At 42.2% G+C, this 23,592-nt stretch overlaps 1 protein-coding gene across 1 annotated transcript in view; it reads left to right on the forward strand.

Moving 5' to 3' along the window:
* Positions 1–23,592, forward strand: part of LOC137270043 (uncharacterized) — a 190,974-nt gene that overhangs the window by 86,827 nt on the left and 80,555 nt on the right. Inside the window, exon 9 of the mRNA XM_067803854.1 lies at positions 17,965–18,093. Within this exon, the coding sequence (XP_067659955.1) occupies positions 17,965–18,093 (129 nt within the window). The remainder of the gene's footprint in view (positions 1–17,964; positions 18,094–23,592) is intronic.

A 23,592-nucleotide genomic window follows, 5' to 3' on the forward strand; every position in this document is an offset into this window, starting at 1 on the left:
CATAGGAAACAACAGGAAGTACATCACAGCTGATTGTGAAAACATCTTAGTCAGATGTCTTGTGCTGTCCACACTGGATTACTTCAGTGGACTGTTGACTGGCCTCAGCAAACACAATATCTCCAAACTACAGAAAGTGCGGAAAACTGCTGCAAGAATTATTTCTCTGAAGACTAAATCTGATCACATCTCTCCTTTTCTCAAATCCTTGCACGGGCTACCTATTCAACAGAGAATCAATTTCAGACTTCTCTGCATCACTTTCAGCTGTCTCCACAATCAAGCTCCGGAATATCTCACTGAACTCATCACAGATTACATCCCATCAAGATCACTTTGGTCCCAGAACCAGCTCCTACTACATGTTCCCAAATTCCACCTAGTTTCATATGGGAAAAGGGCTTCCTCCTATGTTGCTCCAACTCGCTGGCACTCTTTCCCTCCAGAAATCAAATCTCTATGTCAAATCTCTATATCTGGTATGTCGGTCATTATCAGTGAACAGCTTCTTGTTGTTTCACTCTGTGCTGATGTTCGACCATTGTGGGTATTTCATGATGTTGCAGAGCGCGACTCTGAGCTGAGCTGAAGCGGTATCGATCGCTCGTGATTCCCAGGAACATGACGTACGTGTTACATATACGTACGGCGCTGTCATATACGTACACACCATGAGTGTTTCACTCTAAAAGCAACCACGTCTTTCCCGGATGAACATTGTGGTGGACGCCAAGGACGGTTCCTGCCTTTTGGTCATGAAGATCGAAATGGTGCAAGCTTGGTTCTCGCAGAATCAGTTCAGTTTCGCTGTAAAGTGTCCAACGACTGTTTATGGTGTGACATGCCAATTACATGGATGTTGACAACAAGGATTACCGTGTTGGGAGGTTTTGACAGGGACCCTCGGCCAATTGGAAACTGTTGATGTTGGACACGTTGAAGGGGTTCACTAGCGTGAGCACTGTATGGTTGAATGATTCGATTCGAACGTGTGTCTGTACAGTGTGGGGGTATGCAGATGCAAACATATTCTGGCATCATGGGTCGCGGGATGTCTTATGACGTGCAGAAACAGTTCGTGATTGATGTCAAATACACCATTGCCAGGCCAATGGACATGTTGGACATACGAGGGCATGTTGGAATAGGCACACTTGAAAGTCAACTACGTGTTTGCCATGGGTCTGAGGATAAACAGACTGCTGGGCTGCAGCAATGAAATTGTCATCGCAACTGCCAATCAAAAGTTAGACGTCAACCCTTACATCAATGCGAGTTGCGTCCCACCAGCAAAACGGGCATCATGACACTACCTCAACACCCGAAGTGGCACAATGACATAGCTATATGTTGAAATCTCTAACGAGGGTCAAGCTGCCTGAAGAGAGTCATGTATGGCTTGGACATGTTACTACAGCTAGCAAATGTGTTTTTCGGATGTAGGACAGTCTTTATAGTTGACCATCAGTCTAAAAAAGTAGTTCATGTACTTAACTGTGACGGTTAAAAAGCCTGAAACAGTAGGTAAAGGATCACGACCAGATGCTTCAGTCTGGGGCTATGGACCAACCAGGTGTGACACAGGTGGGTAAGACATCCCGCTCCGGGGCCTGACAGTAAGCGTGATGATAGGGTCAGGAAATGGGTCAGTGGGCTTAAAGAAAGACACGAACTTCTGCCTATAAAAACAAAGGATTTTCTGAGCAGAGAGAGATGGCAGTGCAGACAACCGAGGCACAACCAACAACCTCTACAGCAACACGCAGCAGAAAGGTCCTGAGTGAGACTGTGGGCCAGAGCCAGAACTAGAGCCATCGCCAGTTTAACCTGTACTTTCTCCTTAAATAAAAGTAGCATGGATTGATGAAGCGTGGTGTGTTACATGTAAGGGACTCTCTTCCTTTGGTGGCGTGACCCGGATCCAGGCAAAGACATCAAGTGCTAGGTAGTTGACTTTTGGTTTCTCTCTGATACCATCTCTATCCTCCGGTACCATTTCTGAGTGTGTGCTTGTTGTTGGTAATTGTTAGGCAGTTTACACAGTAGGGACGCTATTACTGATAAGTATTGCTGAGGAAGTAGGTTATTATTATTTGAAGAAACAGCTAGATAAGTAAACGGAAGGTTAGTATATAGGAATTTCAAGGGGGTATACAAAAAATGGCAGAAAATATTGAAACTCTGTTTGGGCTTATTGCCATACAGTTAGGGAATCTCCCAGAAACCGTAATGGTTGGGATGAGGACATTGTTGGTGATGGTGGAGTCATAGGAAGGACAATTAGCTCAAGCTATCACATCTGTCCCTGTATGTAAAGCCATATGAAGGTGACCCTAGGAAGTTTAAAGATCGGATCAAATACCTGGATAAGTATGTCAGTTTAGCAGGCATTCCTGATGATAAATTCAGATTGGTGGCTTTTCGAAGTAGTCGCGGTTCAGTGAGTGATGTCTTACAAAGATATATATTCAAGATAACCCGGGCAGTACATGGGCAGTAATGATGAAAGAGCAAAATTTGCGAAGGAGATTTGATTTGAGGTTAGGAACACACGAACGGGTTGATAGAACAGGAATGGCTACGCCAGGGATTATGGAAGTAGACCATTACAGGATTCCAAAGAAATGTTTTAAATGTGGCATTCCAAGACACAGAGCGAAAGAATGCAGTCAGGAAACAGTAGGGTCTATCGAAAGGCAACTTTGGTAGTACCCTCAGAAAGTAGTGAATCAGACAGTGATCAGACAGAATCAGACGGACTGAATGATACAGACACTGAGTTGATAAAGATCAATGTTATTGACAGTAATAGACAAGACTAAAGAAAAAGAACACAACACAAAGACAAAACTATTACTGAAGGCAACTGTAAGCTTTTTGTAGTAATATGTTGTTGTCTCTGTTCACAGGAGTATGGCAGCTACGGTAATCTCCTTTCTTCCAGGGTTTCTGCAAATGACAAAGTTGAAAGTTGAACCTTTTGCTAGCATTGCGAATGAACTGTAGGTGCAAAACTTTCCAGACGTAATGACCTCTCTCATTTCGTTAAGTAATTATCCCCGGTCCGTGAAGCATGGCGGCCGTATAGCTATTGTTCTAATAAACATGAACACATTATTAGGTACAATAGTTTATTGCACTGAGAAATTCAGTGGCACACTGGCATTTCCAACAATACACATTCAGTACACAACAGTAACTCACTTTGTCACAATGTCAAGAAGGCCAGATGTTTGATAGCCTCGGACGACTTCCTCTCCTCTTCTTGAGAGCATCAAGTCTTGTGATGATCCACCTCGCGTGAATGGGTTTCATCATGCTTATTCTCAAGTCTATACGCTTGTCAACATTGTCTCTCAGATTTTGGGCAATACACTCAGCATACCACTGTGTCATTGACTGTAAAAGAAAAGATCGTCACTTTATTTGAAGCAGGGATAAAAAGATCTTAAATTGTCAGGATAGTTGCAGTGCCGTCAAGCATCGTTTACAGTTTTTTAGACAGATATTTGACACGAGGAAATCCAGAAATCCATAGAAGTGGAAGGCCAGTTTTGTTCGAGGCTTCAGATGAACAACTTTCGTCATGTGTAAAAAAGAATCGTAGGAGCTCCTTGAACGAAATTACCAACATTTTCAACGATAGCAGGGACAGAAGTTTCTCCTAGCCAATTGTTGAGAGAAAACTACATTCGGCAGGATTTCATAAACGCTCGGGAGAAAAGTCATTAAAATTCGTGAGGTGAATCGTAGTAATCGTGTGGTGTGGTGCAGAGGAAAGAGAATGAATAATGTTGCTGATACTGGAGTCGTGTCATCTTCAGCAATGATGGTGATGGTGATGCCTTGCTTTTGGAACAAACACCTGTTGGTCAACATGGTGTCCTTGTTTAGGACAATGCTTTTTAAGGCCTTTTTTTCTCAGAAGTGATGTGCTTAGTCTTCCCAAGTTGTTCATGAGTTTTCAGTGTACTTCTTGTGTTTCAAGGCTTCACCTAGCCCTCGCAGTTCCTTAACAGAGAATTCAAACCAGGGAAAGTGTTTGTCCAAGTATGTCTGCAATATTTTTTAGAGGCTGTACGATGTTTCTTCGATACACTGGGTCAAATTGTCTCCGGTGGTGATATCATCGAGTCTGGTCTTGGCGTTTTCCAGATCTCGGATGGCCTCATGTTGAAGTTGTTTGGGTTGTGCGCTGCCTTAAACTCAGAAGTTCATTTCATCGTGAATGAATCAAACGTCTGCTGACAGAGCGAGTGGCTTTCTCGCACAGGTGTTCATGAGATCAATCTTTGGATCCGATCTCAATTGCAGCGTGCCCATCCTTTCAAATTGTTGTAATAATCGTTGATGGTCTGTTCCAAGAGTTGATTGCTCATGAGACTGCTTATGAAAGAGGTGTCTGCCAAGGCTCCTTTGTCATCCAGCAGAACTTGGGCATCGAAAACGTCCATCGGAATTTTGTCCATTATTTTGTATTATACATATGAGGTTCGATGTGTAAATGCCATGCACCATTAGGTAACCGTCACCAACAATCCGATCATGATCGATCAATACCAAACGCTGCTTGTTCGGTTGCCCAACCTGGGCGAGAATGATGTCGTTGTCGTGACACAGTTCGATTGGTGTTTAACATCACTTTTGACCTAAAAGAACAACAAACGTGAAGTTGTGCAGAACCTTTGTCACACCATCGTCAAGAAAACCACCATCAAAATCAGCGGTAATGAGGTGCTGAGCATCGTTTTACTGCTATTCAGATCTCTGGACAACAGGGAAAGAAAGAATGCAGCGACAACGGGTACCAAGGCACATACAACTTTAATGTGACTTTTTGTCCTGATTGTAGAATGTGGCTGAAGGTGGAAGCCAAATGAAAACGTCATGACGAGGCCATGGAGAAACTGCAGGCTCCACAAGACAAGTATGTGAACAAATGCATGGCAAGAATCGATTTCATCAACATTTGCCTCACCCAAGGGAGACATTTTTGCACACCAACAATCTCCTAGAGATTTGACTTCACATGTGAAAAACTCAAAACCCTATTAGAGATTTGACATCACGTCTGAACATAGTGAAACTCAAAACCCTATGAGAGATTAGGATTTGCATGTGAACATAGTAGCAATGCGATCTGTTTGAGATCTGAAAAGCTACTCAAACTGCTGGAGAAACACAAACCACAGGAACTGGAAATCGTACCAACCGATTTAGGTAAGTATGTGAGAGGATGGAGGATGAGCATACAAAAAAAATAGTTGATGACCTCAAACCCATGATGAATCTTTGGACAATCTCAATTGCGTGCCTTTCGTGTCGATGAAAAACGATCTGCATATGGCGGTGCAACGTAATTTTTATCTCATGGTCTGTTCCAAGAGTTGATTGCTCATGATCGCTATCATTCGAATGGGTCTCTTTGCCCAAGATGATCAATGTTGCGAGCATCATGCCGGATTCGAACAAAGGCTACATCCTCAGAGTGGATTTGGAGTACCCCTGAGAATTGCATGAATCACACAACAACTATCACTGGCTCCCAAATGGTTGATGGTGAACCAAAACTGGATATCAGAATATCAAAACGAGCTGCTTGGAGAAATGAAGCTGGCAAATGTGGAAAGACTTGTCCCCAACTTTATGCAAAAGACCAAGTTCGTGGTGCACTATTGCAACCTTCAGCTGTACCTGTCGCTTGGCATGTCGCTTGGTATGAAAATATACATACAATATCAAAGGCCTTGGATGGAGCCTTACATCCAAATGAACATGGACTTGAAAAACCTGCATAAGCTCATGAACAATTCGGTGTTCTGGAAGATGATGGAGAATTTGATAAAATGTTTTGACGTCAAGCTTGTTAGAGCAACAAAAACTCAGCTTTCGATCATAGCAATATGTTCATCGATGACTTGGCTGAGCTGCACATGAACAAAAACCACATCGTGTTCAACCTACCTGTTTGAATGAGTGTCCTAGACTTGTCCAAACACTTGATGTATGATTCTACGATTTCCATTCAAATGAAATATGTGGCGGTCAAACTGGCCACAATCACGTCGTGGAAAAGAGAAAAAACTACGAGAGTTGAGGTATCTGACCAGTGAACTCGAAGGAGAGGAGAAATGTCATGCCTGCAAGTCATTAGTCGAGGGAAATTCGCCAGTCTGTATGTGTATGATAGCTTAAGTCTCAGGGGCACCAAACAGTTACAACGCCTGATTGATATGTCAGGTGATTATAGTTTCAAGACTGTAGAATGCACCATCCCATACTCCTTAATCATGGGAATTCATGGCAGACGCACTCCTAGCATGAGGCATGTTGCTAGGTTCGGCAACGATCTTGTTTACCTTGCCGAGCTCAGTGGCACATCAAAGTATATCTCTGACACGACCCTCTCTTTTTACTAGGTGATGGGAGGCTTCATTTCCATCAATGAGCCGCCTCCCTGCATCTGTGTCAGTACCATCACTGTAATACGACTACACCAATGCCCACTATGTTCCTGGTTTCACAAGGTGTAAGATTGAAAACTAACATGCAATGCCCGCTATGTTACTGGTTTCACCAGGTGTAAGACTGACAACTAGCATGCAATGCCCCCTATGTTACTGGAGCAGTATAGACCAGGGGCCAGTTTAACAACGCCCTCTTACTGGTCCGACCTCGTATAGACCACCTCTTAATGTTTTACCCCATTTCACAAAGATGGCCTTTATTGAAACGCTTATTACACCACAAATATTCCATAGTCAGGTGCGACAAATGCATTCACTGAACTCCCCATACATGCCAATATCACATTACCCCTGGTCTTTGCCACTAATATCAACAGTCTAGATAAGATGAAACAAAACATACTGGGCGCGAAAACAAAAGTTGCCCTAGCTTGAAATGTAAACAAACGTAAATTCCAATTTTACAGTGTGTAGCACTTTTTGAAAAAAAGCGCAAAAACAAAAGTTGCCCTTGCTTGAAATGTAAACAAACGTAAATTCCAATTTTACAGTGTGTAGCACTTTATAAAAAAATTTCCGACATCCTACCAGCTATTCATTGTTTTGAAGGGCTCAATACCTTTATGTATGGAAAGAGTATCATAGCAGGAAAGAAGAAATTAAAATTAGATATAATGCCAATAGTTGACTCTTCATAAGTCAAGACGCCATAACAGAACCAAAATAACGCAGAACAACAACAATGTTAATTATCAGCATTTCTGGCTTCTTCTCATACTTACAATGAAACAGATTTCATGATACTGTCCTCGTATACATCCGTGGTGCAAATTTTCATCATCAACGAATCGGTGTCTGTGTACAAGAGTTCACACCTGTTGTCATATTGTGTCTTAAGCTAATTATAATCAAAGTCATACATCAGGCACTGTGACAGATTGTGGATGCTTATTCCCACATAGACAGCCGGTTGAGTATGATGCAACTTTTGTTCATGTGTAACGCCTTTTTTTAAGGCCAGGCTGGCTATGAGTTCCCTGAGTCTTTCTTCTTTGTGAGATCACATGAGTTTGACCATGACACATTTTCTCAAGTTTTCCATGGTTTTGCAGAACACCGAGTCATGAGTTTGTAGATGCATTTTACTCAGTTTCATGCCCAGCGAAAAGTACAGTTACAGTTTCCGATAGTGCACGACATACTTGATCTTGTGCATCAAGTTCAGAACAAATTTTTCCACATTGATTTGCTTATTTTTTTAGCAACATTTGTTGATAGTCCGACATCCAGTCTCGTTCCACTATCAACTGTTCGTGAGCGAGCAGATAGCTGTTGTTTGATACCGCAGGATACTAAAATCCTTTTCAAGCATGTAATTTTGTTTGAATCCAGCTCCTGATATTTATCTCATTGTCGAACCACACGTTCTCCGATGGGTAGATCCTGGCTCATGGCCCAGCCGTTGTTGGTGTCAAGACAGAGGAGATGGGTGGCGGGTTGATTCAGATCATAGCCTTCCACATATTGGTTGCTGGCTTTCGCGTACTGTTGGAAATCCCACCACGCATCCCCATCTTGATGAACAGGTGCATGTTGTAATCGGTGAACAATTCCAGTTTGACACTCATTTTCCTCAAGAATGCATCCCAAGAGAGATTGAGGCTGGTGTAGTATCACGCAGAACATAGCAGGCATTATATGTTAGTTGTCAGTTTCACAGCATAGTGACACCAGGAACATAGTGGGCATTGCATATTAGCTGTCAGTCTCACGGCATAGTGACACCTGGAACCTAGTGGGCATTGCATGTAAGTTGTCCATCTTAAACCATGGTGAAACCAGAAACATAGTGGGCATGGCATGTTAGTTGAAGCTGCGTATAAATAACATTTAAGGCGGTTCGTTTGGTGGCGGGTATCGTTCCAATCTATCATTGTACCCTTGCCAAGAGTATTTTCACAGTTGTAAGGAGGGATTTTATTGGATAAAGATTGGTTTCTAATGATGATTATTTGCTACAATTTGCTATAAAGATTGTGATCAAAGTTAGGCACATGATATGTTGGCATTGCATGGCACCTGCCAGTCTTTCTCACACCATGGTGATACCAGGGTATAGTGGGGATTGTGTGGTGCCTTTCAATCTTTCTTACACCATGGTGATAAGAGGGTATAGTGGGCATTGTGTGGTGCCTGTCAATCTTTCTTACACCATGGTGGTAATTGGGTATAGTGGGCATTGCATGGCTCCTGCCAATCTTTCTTACACCATGGTGATACCAGGGTATAGTGGGGATTGTGTGGTGCCTCTCAATCTTTCTTACATCATGGTGATAAGAGGGTATAGTTGGGAGTGTGTGGTGCCTGTCAGTCTTTCTTACACCATGGTGATACCAGGGTATAGTGGACATTGAGTGGTACCTGTCAATCTTTCTTACGCTGTGGTGATATCAGCTGGGTATAGTGCACAATGCATGGTACTTTCTGCACCACTGGATAAGGGTGTAGGTGTCATTAAAATTGCTTGAAATAGACAAAACCATGATTTAGTTCTAGGGTCCATTTATTCTTTAAACATATGGATTGTCTGCCTTAGTTCAATAACCTGACACTCACTGATTACCTAATGGCATATACGCCATAATAGATTATCTCCCTTAGTTCATTAATCTGGCCTTCTACTGATTACCTACAGGTATACCACCCATACAAAATATACTCATATACATAGAAGCAAATCATTTACACATGGCATACAACTCAGCATTAACCTTTGCATCGATGATGAAGCAAACTTCTGTTCTTACTCAATAATTACTTGGTAACAATAACACATGTTGGTGTATACTGGTGTCTCCTATTGCCGCGGTACTTATGGATATCAGCTGAAACAATAATATAAACAGTTCTTTTTGTATGTATGCTAGTTGTGTTTAAATGTAGAGATCCCCCCTCTAACATTTGCATCTATCAACTGCTTGATCCATCAAGTGTATTATCTCACTTAAGCTCGATGAAAAACATGGTCGTCCGCCGCTGACATTTCGAGGCGTCTCCTATTCTGGCGGTACAACGAAAAAGTAACGTTATTAGGTGTGAGGAAGGGGAATCTTATTGGGGAGGGCGGGAGAAAGTTTCGATTTTTCCAAGTTGGTTACAACTAACGAATATTCATTACACACCAAAATTTTGATAATTCACAGACTTGGGCCACTTCTTAGTTAATGATCAAAGATGTGAACAGCCGCTAAGTATCATGAATTGGCGACCTCGGCAGAAAATGTGTTTACCACGAGAATAGGAAACCCGTGACAATAGGAGATGGCCCTATAATATATACATGCCACACAGGCATTTCAACATATAATGTTGCATGAGCTTTTTCATTTCAAATGGAGCAATGCAGTAACTTTAATTATCATGACTCAACAGTAAACTTCAGTTGAAAACACAATATTTACAGTACAGTCTAAAATAATATCTTTACAAATATTTGTTACTGTATTCAAAAATATATATTTTTCTGTGTCAACATATTGGTTACTGACTAAATTATGAGCTAACAATTTAATTCAAAACATCAGTGTAATGTTTAATACATTTAATGGACTTTCTAGGTCACAGAATGGAAAAATGAAATGCTGTAACTGAATATGCATGAAGAACTAACACACTCCCCTGCAAAAGAAAATGTCATTTCGACATTTTCCATTTCGACATTTTCCCGTACATTTTTGCATGATTTCAACATCAGACAACTACTAATTAATTTCTGCTATGTTCAAACAAAAATGTAAGTATGACCAGGAGTGATACACTGAGTCTCACCTATTTCTAACAATGACTTGTAGGTATTTCACTTCCAACCACTGTTGGTTCCAAAATGGTAACATGTGAGTAATTAAACTGTGAGGTATTTAACTTAACTGTAAGAAAATGGGTTTTAGCCGTCTTCAGTCCAGATGCTATAAAAAAAATTTTGTGCAATTTCTTAGTTGCATCAAGGCAAGAATTGCATTTACTGACCCATCTCATATCGATACAAAGCATGTTCACCACAATACCGTATCAAGAGCCGTTTCTGTACACCATGACTACCCTCAGTCGAGGCATCACAATGTCAATATCAAATCTGTCTAAATAGTGATAAAACATGATCAAGTATTTAAAACTGGACTACTAAAAGTTGTGGCAACATGATAGGTAATGGCCAGAAGAAACACACAGTAGGATGGAACCAAAGCTGAGGTACAGGTCTCACGATTAGAGCAAATATGCATTGCCAGTGTATTCTGTGGTTTTAGTCCATGAGCCAGATGAGATTTGACTACCAAACTGAGGAGCAAACAGTCAATATGTTTTTTATATGGCTTAAAATATGTTTGTATCTACCTTGGGACTTGTCACCCCAGGGGAAAACCATGTCTTTTCTTCAAGGTCCACACCTGTAAGTGGCTATTCTGGCGATGGAACAGCTATTAGGGAAGCTCAAGCATAGAACCATTGAGGAATATACATCTGCCAATGCTTGAGTATGTAATATTGAGGGACTTCCAGTGGGATCTAACAGTGCTAGGGTTGGGTATTGCCAACATTTTCATTTTGCTATATGTTATGATATCTGCTGGCGTATTGCTATATATATTGCAATATCTTGTGAAAGTGTAACACATGGTTAAGGCAATGAAATTATTGCTTTCTGTCTTTCAAACAGTGCCACTGGCCACTAGCAGGACTCAGATGTGATTGTACAAGAGATCAGTTGAAAATGTTTCCAAAGTAAAGACTTCACCTAACCCTAACCTAACCCTAACCAAGTTTGGAACTTGAGAAAAAGTGTCTGCAGCAGCATCACCCATTTTGGTTTCATTGTCAGTGAGAGCTGATAACTATCTAAATTTTATAAGGTTATAAGGTTTAAAAGTCACACAGATGCAATTATATGACCAACAAGCATTCTCAAAACTATTATTGTATGATAACATAATGGAAATACATCATCACAAAAATTCCTATCATGGTCATGGAAATTGCCGATCGTATTGGGTGAACTGGTGCCCCCCACAAATTAATCAGACCTTTCCAGATCGAGGACATTTGATCAGTCTTCCCTAAGTGGGATTTATGTTTAGCATTTTCAGTCCCAGCAGAAAACACCTTATAAGCTAATGCAAATGACATCTTTGAAGTTCCGTTCCTTCAGCTTTTCTGTGGCCACTGCTTCAAGAGTTAAACACTTTGAACTGTAAATCATTTACTTTTGCTCAAGGATATAAGCAGGAAACATAACTGAGTTTGTGGCCAAGAATTTAGCCAGCTTTGTCACTCTCATATACTATTAGTTACACGGTGCTTTGAAAGGTTGTATATGACTGAAGACCCTTGTATATTTTGTATTTCTTGAGGGCCAACAGAAGGAAATTTGAAATTAACAAGCTTTACAGTCCTGTACACCCTTTGACGAATTTATTGACCTTAAAGTGTTTACATTTAGCTTATCTGTAAACATCAACATTCAACATTGGGCAGAACGAGACACGTTTCACCATGATTTTTTGTATGAACAATCATAAAGGGAGATGATTAGGGATCGCTTAGTTAATGATAATAATAATTGAAGTTTTGTCAAATGAGTGAGTGAGTGAGTTTGGTTTTACGCCGCTTTTAGCAATATTCCAGCGATATAGCCACTCTCCTCATCTGCGCCAAAAGATCGGGAGGTACCAAACCAAGGGCACCGAGAACAATGGGGAGCCTGACGACAGTGTACTTGGGATGCAAGCGAGACATTTCAAAGGCAAGGTCTGCATATTTATCATGCTTTTCCTGAATCTTGCCAATCACATTGCTGTCAAAAGGGACAGAAAATTCAATGATATAAATAATTTCATTAGTTTTATCAAAAAGGACAAGATCAGGTTTGTTGGCTTGAATTCGTCTCAGGCTGTATATTGGCCTATTCCAGAGAAGCTTAAAAGCATCATTTTCCAGGATGCCCTGGACATGTTCAGGGTCGTACCATTGATGGACCTCGGGGTCAAAGCCACAGGCATGGTGGAGACGATAATAAAAGCAGCGAGCCATGCCATCATGTCTCTTAGGATATGCTGTTTGTGCCAAGGAAGGGCATCCACTGACAAGGTTTTGGACAGTCTCTGAAAATTGATTGCAAAGACGACATTTCATATTAATATTTTCTTTAAGAATAACATTCTGGCGATTGCGAGTGGGAAGTGAGTGAGCGAGTGGCGACTGGTCCCGAGCAGCAAAAAGGAAGCCCTCAGTTTCACATTTAAGACCAGCCGACTTCATCCAGGCGAAGGTGTCGGTTGGATTGCTGTTCTGTTCCACACACTGCATGTAAACACGATGCAATGGCTTCTCAGACAGCTTTTCCACAAAGGACCGACTCTGGGCAGACTTGGTAAAGGACTTCACCTGGTTTACTCCCATCACTGTACCGTCCAGCAGTACATTACCGTGTAATGACGATAATAAAAGCAGCGAGCCATGCCATCATGTCTCTTAGGATATGCTGTTTGTGCCAAGGAAGGGCATCCACTGACAAGGTTTTGGACAGTCTCTGTGAATTCACTGCAAAGACATTATGATTATTATTATGTTTTACAGATTAAGATTGCTATGCAGCAGAGAGGGTTTGGGTGATCTTGGCACAGTCAGGCCGGTGAGGCTCATCATCAGCTCAGGGCCCTCGCCCCCTCTACACGCAGCCCAGACAGCGAATGGGACTTCTCCCAGGAAACACTGCCTAGTCAAACCCACCAAGAACTTTCCGGAGAATATGGAGGCTCCCCAACACTGCAGCCTTCTGCATTACCCAGATTGTCAGAAGGCCTGTGCTCCCGGTAGCCTATTCCAGAGAAGCTTAAAAGCATCATTTTCCAGGACACCCTGGACATGTTCAGGGTCGTACCATGGATGGACCTCGGAGTCAAAGCCACAGGCATGGTGGAGACGATAGTAAAAGCAGCGAGCCATGCCATCATGTCTTTTAAGATATGCTGTTTGTGCCAAGGAAGGGACCGACTCTGGGCAGACTTGGTAAAGGACTTCACCTGGTTTACTCCCATCGCTGTACCGTCCAGCAGTACATCACTGTGAGCAAAATCAACTTCAAATTTCAGATTGTGTCCAACAACCTTGGCACGCTTAAAATAGCTGTGGAATTCCTTGCTTTCATCATGAGTCTTGGCGTGCATCACCAGAGGATCATCCGATAAATAAATATGTGCAAAAGTGCACAATAGAATTCTATCATGAAGAGCTTCCACATTAATCAAACCCCGTCCTCCGAATTGATTGGCATGTATAAACGATTAAGAGAGGAACGAGGGTGGTGTGCTCTGTTATCAGACATGATCTCTTGGTCAGGCGGTCAAGATTCTGGATGTCTTGTTTCGTCCAATCAACTGCTCCAAAGGAATAGGAGAGGACTGGCACAGCAAAGGTATTGGTGGCTTTGACTTTGTTTCGAGCATTTAGCTCGGAGCTCCAGATTTTCTTTAAACGAGACTTATACTCGGCCCGAAGTTTATCTTGAATCTGGGCATTCTGGAGCTTGTCTCGAACTTGCATTCCAAGATAGGTGTAGGCCTGATCTTCCACAAGATGCTCAATAACTCCTCCCCCTTGTAACCTGACCGATCCATCATTAGTTACCTTGCCACGTTTCAAATGAAGAGTATTACATTTTTCGAGCCCAAAAGTCATGCCAATATCATTAGAGAAGGACTCAACAAGGAGAACCTGTTCTTTCAAATTGGTATCTCCTTTGGCAAGGAGCTCGATGTCATCCATGTAGAGGAGATGAGTAAGAGGTGTTGGGGATCTGTGCTGAGGAGGTCCGGGATGGTAACCTTCCTCCCTATTGAGCAGGAAACTCAAAGGATTCAGAGACAGACAAAAAAGCAATGGACTGAAGGAGTCCCCCTGGAAAATTCCCCTTCTGAATGGAATAGATTCCGAAGTCTGCACCTCTCCTTGCGAGTACATCTCAAGTTGAGTCGACCAGCAACTCATTAAAGACTTGAGTAAATCAAGTAGTCGCTCAGGGAGGTCAATACACTGAAGAGACTTCAGAGAGTCATATGCCTTTTTGTAGTCTATCCAGCACATGGAGAGGTTGCGGTGGTATGTCTTAGCCTCTTCCAGAATCATTTTCTGTACAAGAAGTTGATCCTTGCACCCCCAACATCCCTTTCTCACCCCCTTCTGCTCTCTGTAAATTATCTCATTAGACGAGCAGTAAGATGACGCGAGGTTTGTCAAACACCCTGTGAATAATTTATATTGAGTATTCAAACACGCGATAGGGCAGAAGTTTTTGGGATCAGTCAAGTCTCCCTTTTTGGGAGGAGTATTGTGCGACCTTTGCAGAACCATGTAGGAACATCACCTGTGTCCACAAGAGAATTGAAACAGTGAAGCAATGGTGTTTGGACACAGGGAAACAGTTTCCAATACCGGTTTCGAATGCCATCAGGCCCTGGAGCTGTATTAGATTTGGACTTTTTAATGACACTTTTAACGCAATCTGGTGATATGTAACACACAAACGACCTAGTTACTTTCTCATGCATTGCATGGTCATAATCACTGACCCATGGTGCCTCCAGGTTACAGTCGCCGGGTACAGACCACAACTGTTTCCAGAACCTTTCATTGGCAGCCATGGGAGGCCGTCTATCATGCTCACCATCACCACTTGTTTTAAGTTGCCTATAGAATTGCTTTTCATTATTTTTGAAAAGTTTGTTTTGTTTGATAAATTTGTTTTTCTTTTCCCATTTTTCTTTCTTTCAGTCCAAACTTTTATTTTTGCCTTAAGGGAATCGACAATTTGGAGCAGTACCTTTTCTTTTGTTGTTTTGTACTGTAATTTTAATTTTCTCCAAATTGCCTTTTGTCGTTTAGACATGGGATTCCCAAATGATCTTAATTTCAGGCACAGCTCTATCCAGGAAATATGTTTTCTTGTTTCTGTTAATTTGACTTGAAACCGGTTTTTCTTTGGTTTATTGTTCTTAGTATTGGGAGATTGTTCTTTGGAAACTGTGTGAAGTTCCTCCAAAGTTCGAGCGGCAGCATAGACACAACAATTTACTTCATGTAATGAACAGTCCGCAGGAAGTTTTAAAGAGATAATTTCATTAAGTAAATCAATTTCATTTTTGGGAAAAGACACGTTTAGTTGTTTAATTGGCCTCCGTTTCTCTAAAGGTAAATTACAAATTTCCTCATAAATAGATGTAAACAAAATATAAACAGGATTTTCGGTAAGGTCTGCAACTGAAGAAGAGGAAGAGTGAGGGTCCAAAATTTCGGAGCCAATTGGCTCTTTCTCGGAAGAGTTTCCACCAGGAAGAGGAAAGAGGTTGACACAGACGTCCATAAGAAGTTTTGGGTCTGCTGCCACTTGAGCATTTTGCTCTTGCAAAGGTTCCTGACGGGCACCAGTTGTGGGCTGAACTGACTCACGGGGCGTAAGATGTTTTAGCCGCCGGAGTTGATCTCGGAGATTTTGCTCCGTCAGGTAAGCATACATGGGCATGGCATTGTCCCAATGCAGCTTCAGCGACTTGCCATTTATGCGTGGATTATCAGGCCATCCAGTCGCCATCGCACACTCAAGTAGCGTGGATTTGAGATGTTGTGACCAAGATATTCTTGGTCGGGTTCTGTGCCTTCCCCTGGGGCAAGTCCCATCTCCAGTAAGGTTGGTTTGGCTACTGGAGGAAGGCTGACTGGGCTGCGGAAATGAAAGATTCAAGTCCTCTTGTCTATTTGTAACCCAGTAAGAAAACCAGCTTCGGGGGGTCAGCCCTAACTGGGTGATGTACGTTCAGTTCAGGGAATAAAATTCCCCTATCTAGGCCCACCACGAAGAGGCGTACATCATCAGGCCCTTATTATTATTATTATTATTATTATTATTATTATTATTATTATTATGTTTTACAGATTAAAAATTGAAATGCAGCAGAGAGGGTTCGGGTGATCCTGACCAGGCTGGTCAAGCTCATCATCAGCTCAGGGCCCTCGTCCCCTCTACACACAACCCAGACAGCGAATGGGACTTCTCCCAGGAAACACTGCCTAGTCAAACCCACCATGAACTTTTTGGAGAATATGAAGGCTCCCCAACACTGCAGCCTTCTGCATTACCCAGATTGTCAGAAGGGCTGTGCTCCCGGTGGAGAACCCGCGCACTCTCCTCATCTGCGCCAAGAGATCAGGAGGTACCAAACCAAGGGCACCGAGAACAAAGGGGAGCCTGACAACATTGCACTTGGGATGCAAGCGAGGTCCGCATATTTATCATGCTTTACTGAATCTTGCCAATCACATTGCTGTCAAAAGGGACAGAAAATTCAATGATATAAATAATTTCATTGGTTTTATCAAAAAGGACAAGATCAGGTTTGTTGGCTTGAATTCGTCTCAGGCTGTATATTGGCCTATTCCAGAGAAGCTTAAAAGCATCATTTTCCAGGATGCCCTGGACATGTTCAGGGTCGTACCATTGATGGACCTCGGGGTCAAAGCCACAGGCATGGTGGAGACGATAATAAAAGCAGCAAGCCATGCCATCATGTCTTTTAAGATATGCTGTTTGTGCCAAGGAAGGGCATCCACTAACAAGGTTTTGGACAGTCTCTGAAAATTGATTGCAAAGACGACATTTCATATTAATATTTTCTTTAAGAATAACATTCTGGCGATTGCGAGTGGGAAGCGAGTGGCGACTGGTCCCGAGCAGCAAAAAGGAAGCCCTCAGTTTCACATTTAAGACCAGCCGACTTCATCCAGGCGAAGGTGTCGGTTGGATTGCTGTTCTGTTCCACACACTGCATGTAAACACGATGCAATGGCTTCTCAGACAGCTTTTCCACAAAGGACCGACTCTGGGCAGACTTGGTAAAGGACTTCACCTGGTTTACTCCCATCACTGTACCGTCCAGCAGTACATTACCGTGAGCAAAATCAACTTCAAATTTCAGATTGTGTCCAACAACCTTGGCACGCTTAAAATAGCTGTGGAATTCCTTGCTTTCATCATGAGTCTTGACGTGCATCACCAGGGGATCATCCGATAAATAAGTATGTGCAAAAGTGCACAATAGAATTCTATCATGAAGAGCTTCCACATTAATCAAACCCCGTCCTCCCGAATTGATTGGCATGTATAAACGATTAAGAGAGGAACGAGGGTGGTGTGCTCTGTTATCAGACATGATCCTCCTGGTCAGGCGGTCAAGATTCTGGATGTCTTGTTTTGTCCAATCAACTACTCCAAAGGAATAGGAGAGGACTGGCACAGCAAAAGTATTAGTGGCTTTGACTTTGTTTCGAGCATTTAGCTCGGAGCTCCAGATTTTCTTTAAACGAGACTTATACTCGGCCCGAAGTTTATCTTGAATCTGGGCATTCTTCTTGTTATTATTATCTTTCTGTTTAAGATTTACACTTTTTCCAGTTTTTCAGTCTTCTCTTTCTACCCCAACTGTGACACAAGCAGCAGATAGACTGGATTCAACTAAATCACAAGAAGACAGTAGCCACACCTATACCTACCGTTGGACCATGGCATCGCCCACAAGTAAAGGTAATTTACATGTGTGTCAGACAGTATTCAAACCTACTGGCAGACCATGGCATTGCCCGCAAGAGAAGATAAGTTACATCTGTGTCAGACAGTATTCAAACCTACTGGCAGACCATGGGATTACCCACAAGAAAAGGTAATTTACATGTGTGTCAGACAGTATTCAAACCTACTGGCAGACCATGGCATTACCCGCAAGAGAAGATAAGTTACATCTGTGTCAGACAGTATTCAAACCTACTGGCAGACCATGGGATTACCCACAAGAAAAGGTAATTTACATGTGTGTCAGACAGTATTCAAACCTACTGGCAGACCATGGCATTACCCGCAAGAGAAGATAAGTTACATCTGTGTCAGACAGTATTCAAACCTACTGGCAGACCATGGGATTACCCACAAGAAAAGGTAATTTACATGTGTGTCAGACAGTATTCAAACCTACTGGCAGACCATGGCATTACCCGCAAGAGAAGATAAGTTACATCTGTGTCAGACAGTATTCAAACCTACTGGCAGACCATGGCATTATCCACAAGAGAAGGTAATTTACATGTGTGTGAGACAGTATTCAAATCTACTGGCAGACCATGGCATTGCCCACAAGAGAAGGTAATTTACATATGTGTCAGACAGTATTCAAACCTACTAGCATACCATGGCATCACAAGACATGGTAGTACACAGTGTGGTATATACAACAGGGGTTTTGGACCACGCGTAATATAAGCCGCTATCTATAAATCGAAGCCATTGTTGCCACCTTTCTCCTCCTATCCCTTTAACTGACCACTTTTTGTTCACATCCAAAATTTACTGGCCAGAAAGATTAAAAAATCATTAAAAGGGTCCATTTGTAGCCACAGACCTCCAAGGGAGAATTTAAGATGGTAGTTGCGCACCATGAGAGTGCCCTGCTCAGAGAGGCCATTTTCAGAGGCCCAACTGATATGATCTCGATTGATTGAGTGATTGTGATCCCTTACTTCACTAAATGTGCAAGAGTCACAATTGCCTTCCTTCATGAAAGTTGCAAGGTATCTGAGGAGGCAACGGTGGATACGAACTCACAACAGCACACCATAAGCCTGCACCACAGGACCGATAGTACTGTATTCGGTTTAATGGGTCTATCCTGAACTTTTGCCTTCCTGGTCACTTGAAACAATTTATTGCGAACAAACTGCTGGAACAAATGGTGGCAGATGATAAAAGGGATGATAAGCAGTATAGTCTGGTGACCCTGTTGTTGGGTGGCGAGGCCAAACAGCAACTTGGTGACATTATCACTCCAGATATAATTTAAAAGAAGCCCGCTGATGAGATCAGCAAGATATATGCCAAATATGAATCATGGCTCGGGGCTGAGGTGACAAAGACTATAGGATCAACTGTGACTCAGATCTACATGGGCATACCGTCGTACTTCCTTCCTATTCCACCAGAACGTTGACTTTACCTGTGGGAAGATCTAGAGAAGAATCTGTTTATCCAACATGCTTTGAGTTCTGTCAGTTGCACATTGTACCACAAATGCTGCATATTTTTAGCCCTGGTGACAGTGGCGATTATCACGGCCAAGCATTGTAAGTTTAAAGAAGAAAAAAATGAAAGTAATAGTATACAAGATGGATACTGCCCAAGAAGAAGCGATGACACAGCAGGAGGAGGAAACTCCAACCCAAGTCACCCGGAAGAGAAATCCTAAATGTTATTGTTCAAACCACAACCACCACCCACCACATCCACAACACCACAGCCACAATTAGAGGTCAGTGTACATAGTATATTATAGAAAAATATATATTTTATCATATACATAATGTCTGAAAAAGGAAAAACATTCATTAATGATACATATCACGCGACCATGGTATCCTGTTTAGCTGTAAGTTACGCCCGGTTACGTTCTCAAACAAACCAGCAATCAAACTCGATTTCAATCTGCAGGATATCTGTATAGTTATCATGAACTTGGGTATGGCGATGGCCACCAAGGACGTTTCCATAAAACAGGGGATCGTACGGGAAAATATTTTAAAATAACATGTTCATATACGGTATGGCTACAATAGCTATGATGGTCGGCGGGGTTTTAGTCAATGACAGGGCATTTTCAGGGAGCAATTACCTGTTCTCAAAATGACAAGAGTCGAACATGAAAAAGCAGAATGAAAATGGCATGATATAGCCATGGAGAAATTAAAAACCGCACAGGCTGCGTACGCGAAAAAACGTGCAGTCTAGAATTGATTTCATTAGCCATCAACTCCAGCATGAAAACCATGCTGTTCGTACGTTTGATGATGTAGATGTGCAACAATATTACTTGCTAACTGGTAAACAGCTTGACCCCCTTGGTGGTGAACCCACCCTCTTCCAGTATTACAGCCCTTCCAAGGGACAGCAAGATAGGGAGTTGATCTTCACATGCTCTGTATGTGGTATTGGACTGAAAGGCTATTACTGTTTATGTAAAGTCCTCGGGGTGAACATGCTTTGAAACCAACTTATTCATGAGAAGAAAAAAAGATTTATATGAATGAATGTAAATGCCTCCTCAGAATAAAGAGATTAATAAAATATTTTATGTGTGCTTCATTTTATTTTGTTTGGTACATCCAAACAAAGAGTTACATCCCTTCCATAACCGGACACCCAATTTGAGATCTACTTATAAGAGTGACTTCTGTTGGAGAGCTTAAACATACTGCAAAAGAACATGGTCTAGACAGTTACTCAAGACTGAGGAAACCACAGCTATTGAGATTTCTCGACATGCAACCCACTTGCACTGTGAAACAACTCAAAACTCAAGCGAAAAAGCTGGGGCTGGCAAATTATTTCTGCATGAGGAAATCCGAGCTAGTAGAATTGTTATGTCAGAACAGAGTAGTCAGTCTACAGTTTGTGTAAACTGAACACACCACAGCAAATTATCTGAGAGGCTGGTGGATGACTGTAGATGTGAATATAGACATCAGTGACCTCAAACCTCTGATGGTTAACGAAGTCAATGAAGAACTGAACAACCTGGGAAGCCTCAAATTTGAAATCACTGGCTCTTGATAAACAGCAGTCAGACGGTGCCTTTGAGTACGTTGAGCCTTACTTCAGAGGTAAACAAGAAGCCGTGATTCAACCAGAGATGATAGATGCGTCTATCAACACCTCATTACAAAACATACGAGAATCTCTGGAACGTAGTACACTATTGACCCTATGCGATTGACAAAGTATGATATGCTATCCCACAAGAATGCCAAGAATTGTCACGTGTGCGATTAACTGCTGAACGGTGATTCGGTGAGAGATTACTGCCATATCACCGCTGAGTACAGAGGAGCAGCCAAAGTACAAGCTATAATCCGAATCAACCGTCCTAACACCTCCTCTACCTTGACACCAACATCTATGGTTGGGCCATGAGCCAGTTACATACTTGAATATCAAGCAGAATTGCACGACTTGCACAACAGCTATCCGCTTGCCCCCGAACATGTGACAGTTAACCCAGATTGGAAGTCTGCTGACCGTGAATGAGGTCCAGTTAGTCCGATCGAATGAGGAAAACAAACTCAGGAAACTGATTGCCAGCCCAGCATTCAACCGAAACAAAATGTTCAGTGACGATCTGGTAGCGCTGCACATGAAGAAAAGCCACATTAAATTCAACTGGCCTGTTTATATATGAATAATGCATGACTTTTACGACAACAAACTGAAGAAACAGTACGGTAACAGGTATGAGGTGCTGTACACGGACTCCCTGCTGATGGAAATTCGAGCCGATGACATGTATGAGGACATGAAGAAAAAGTATACACCTGTATGACACCAATTACCACCCGAGGCACAGCATGATTGATAAAAAGGTCCTAGGCAAGATGAAGGACGAATGCGCTGGCACATTGATCGTGGAATACATCGGGTTGAGACCCAAAGGCATGGAAAAATATGAGGTGAAGAAGCACATCAAACACGCCAGATTCAAAGAAGCCCTGTTAAAGACTCACACTTTCAAACATCAAATGAAAGCGATGGACACAGGATATTCGGACTGATGATAAACAAAACGGACCCGTCACCAATGGACACAAATCCTTTGGAGTGCCATTGATGGAATCAACACAAACGGACAAGAAAAAATTGAAAAAAAGATGAAAACATTTATTTATTGCAGTCTGCATGAGAACTGAAAAGGTGTGAGCGCCATACACAAGCTTGCTGAGATGGCAAGAGTATCACAAAGTGAAACCAAAGCATGGTTGGAAAAACAAGATCTGTGGCAAGTCTACTTACCAGTGTTGCGCTACATACCTAGACAAAAGGCAGAAGTACGACCTGACTGTGCAGGAAATAAGTCTAAACATCCCCAACACGGAATGGGCTGCGCGACTGCCTCAGGTGGCGTCAGCTATCATGTATGAAATCACTTGTCTCACCAACAAAAAAACAGTGGACGCTATTAAATTGAAAGCAGTGAGCGCTGAATTGGCTGTGCCAATACGGAGAAAGGAGAAACAAATACCAAATTGGGTTCTTGTGAGGTACCTGTACTAGCTGGCAGAACATGGAGACAAGAGGAAACGACATGCCACCGGTCAAAACTTACAACATAGATAAAGATGATGAACCGAACTTGTACTACTTGAAAGACGGACTGCCGAGAGTGTTCGTCAGAGAGGAATTATTGATCATACCTCACGACACAATGTTTACGACCGAAAAAAACATTAAACATTTGCTAAGATTTGTTAAGCGTTTGCTAAGATTTGCTTAGCTAAAATATTTAATAAGTCACGGGTTGGTCGGTTTTCAGTAAGAGCTTAGTGTGTTTCGTTTTGGTGAGGTGTTTTTTTTAACTTCTTCCAGTTCTTGTTTGTTCATCACGATTGAACCCAGTGCAGTGAAATAAGGCCACCTATCATGTCTGTTCCCTGAGGTCCTTCAACACCAAGGTGAATTTCTGCGTTAACACCCAAACGCTGTGTTTTGCGTGCTGACAAGAAAACGCTAAATACGACAGCATATCTCTCTTTTTCATTATCTCTTTACTAGAACTGCAGTTGTCCAGGATAAACAGCATCGACTCCCCATTGAAGTTGTTGTGATAAACAATCCTGCAGTCATGTTCCTGGGTCAACTTTTCGCACGTCCGGGTCCGTCATCACCCAAGGTCTTTTTGATATGCAGGGTAGGGCAGATAATAACAATGTTACCAAACACATCCCGAAAGTATCCTTCCAACATGTCCAACAAAGAAACAGTCTTCCTACAGCTCGTGTGACCGCACATGATAACGCAGTGCGGATCTCGAGTTAGATCAATAAATGCCTAGCATGAATCTTCCATGGTCCATATTAAGTTGTGCATCCCTCATGCCATGACTGAACAGCTGGTTGGGCATGCCCTAGATGGTCACTTCCACTTTTGTGATCTTGGGGTTGAAAAAAATTTTGCTGTCTCTTAGAAATATTTTGTTTTCCTCCTGATCAA

The sequence above is a fragment of the Haliotis asinina genome, unplaced genomic scaffold (genome assembly GCF_037392515.1).
Source record: "Haliotis asinina isolate JCU_RB_2024 unplaced genomic scaffold, JCU_Hal_asi_v2 scaffold_27, whole genome shotgun sequence".
In the NCBI taxonomy this organism is placed as follows: Eukaryota; Metazoa; Mollusca; class Gastropoda; order Lepetellida; family Haliotidae; genus Haliotis; species Haliotis asinina.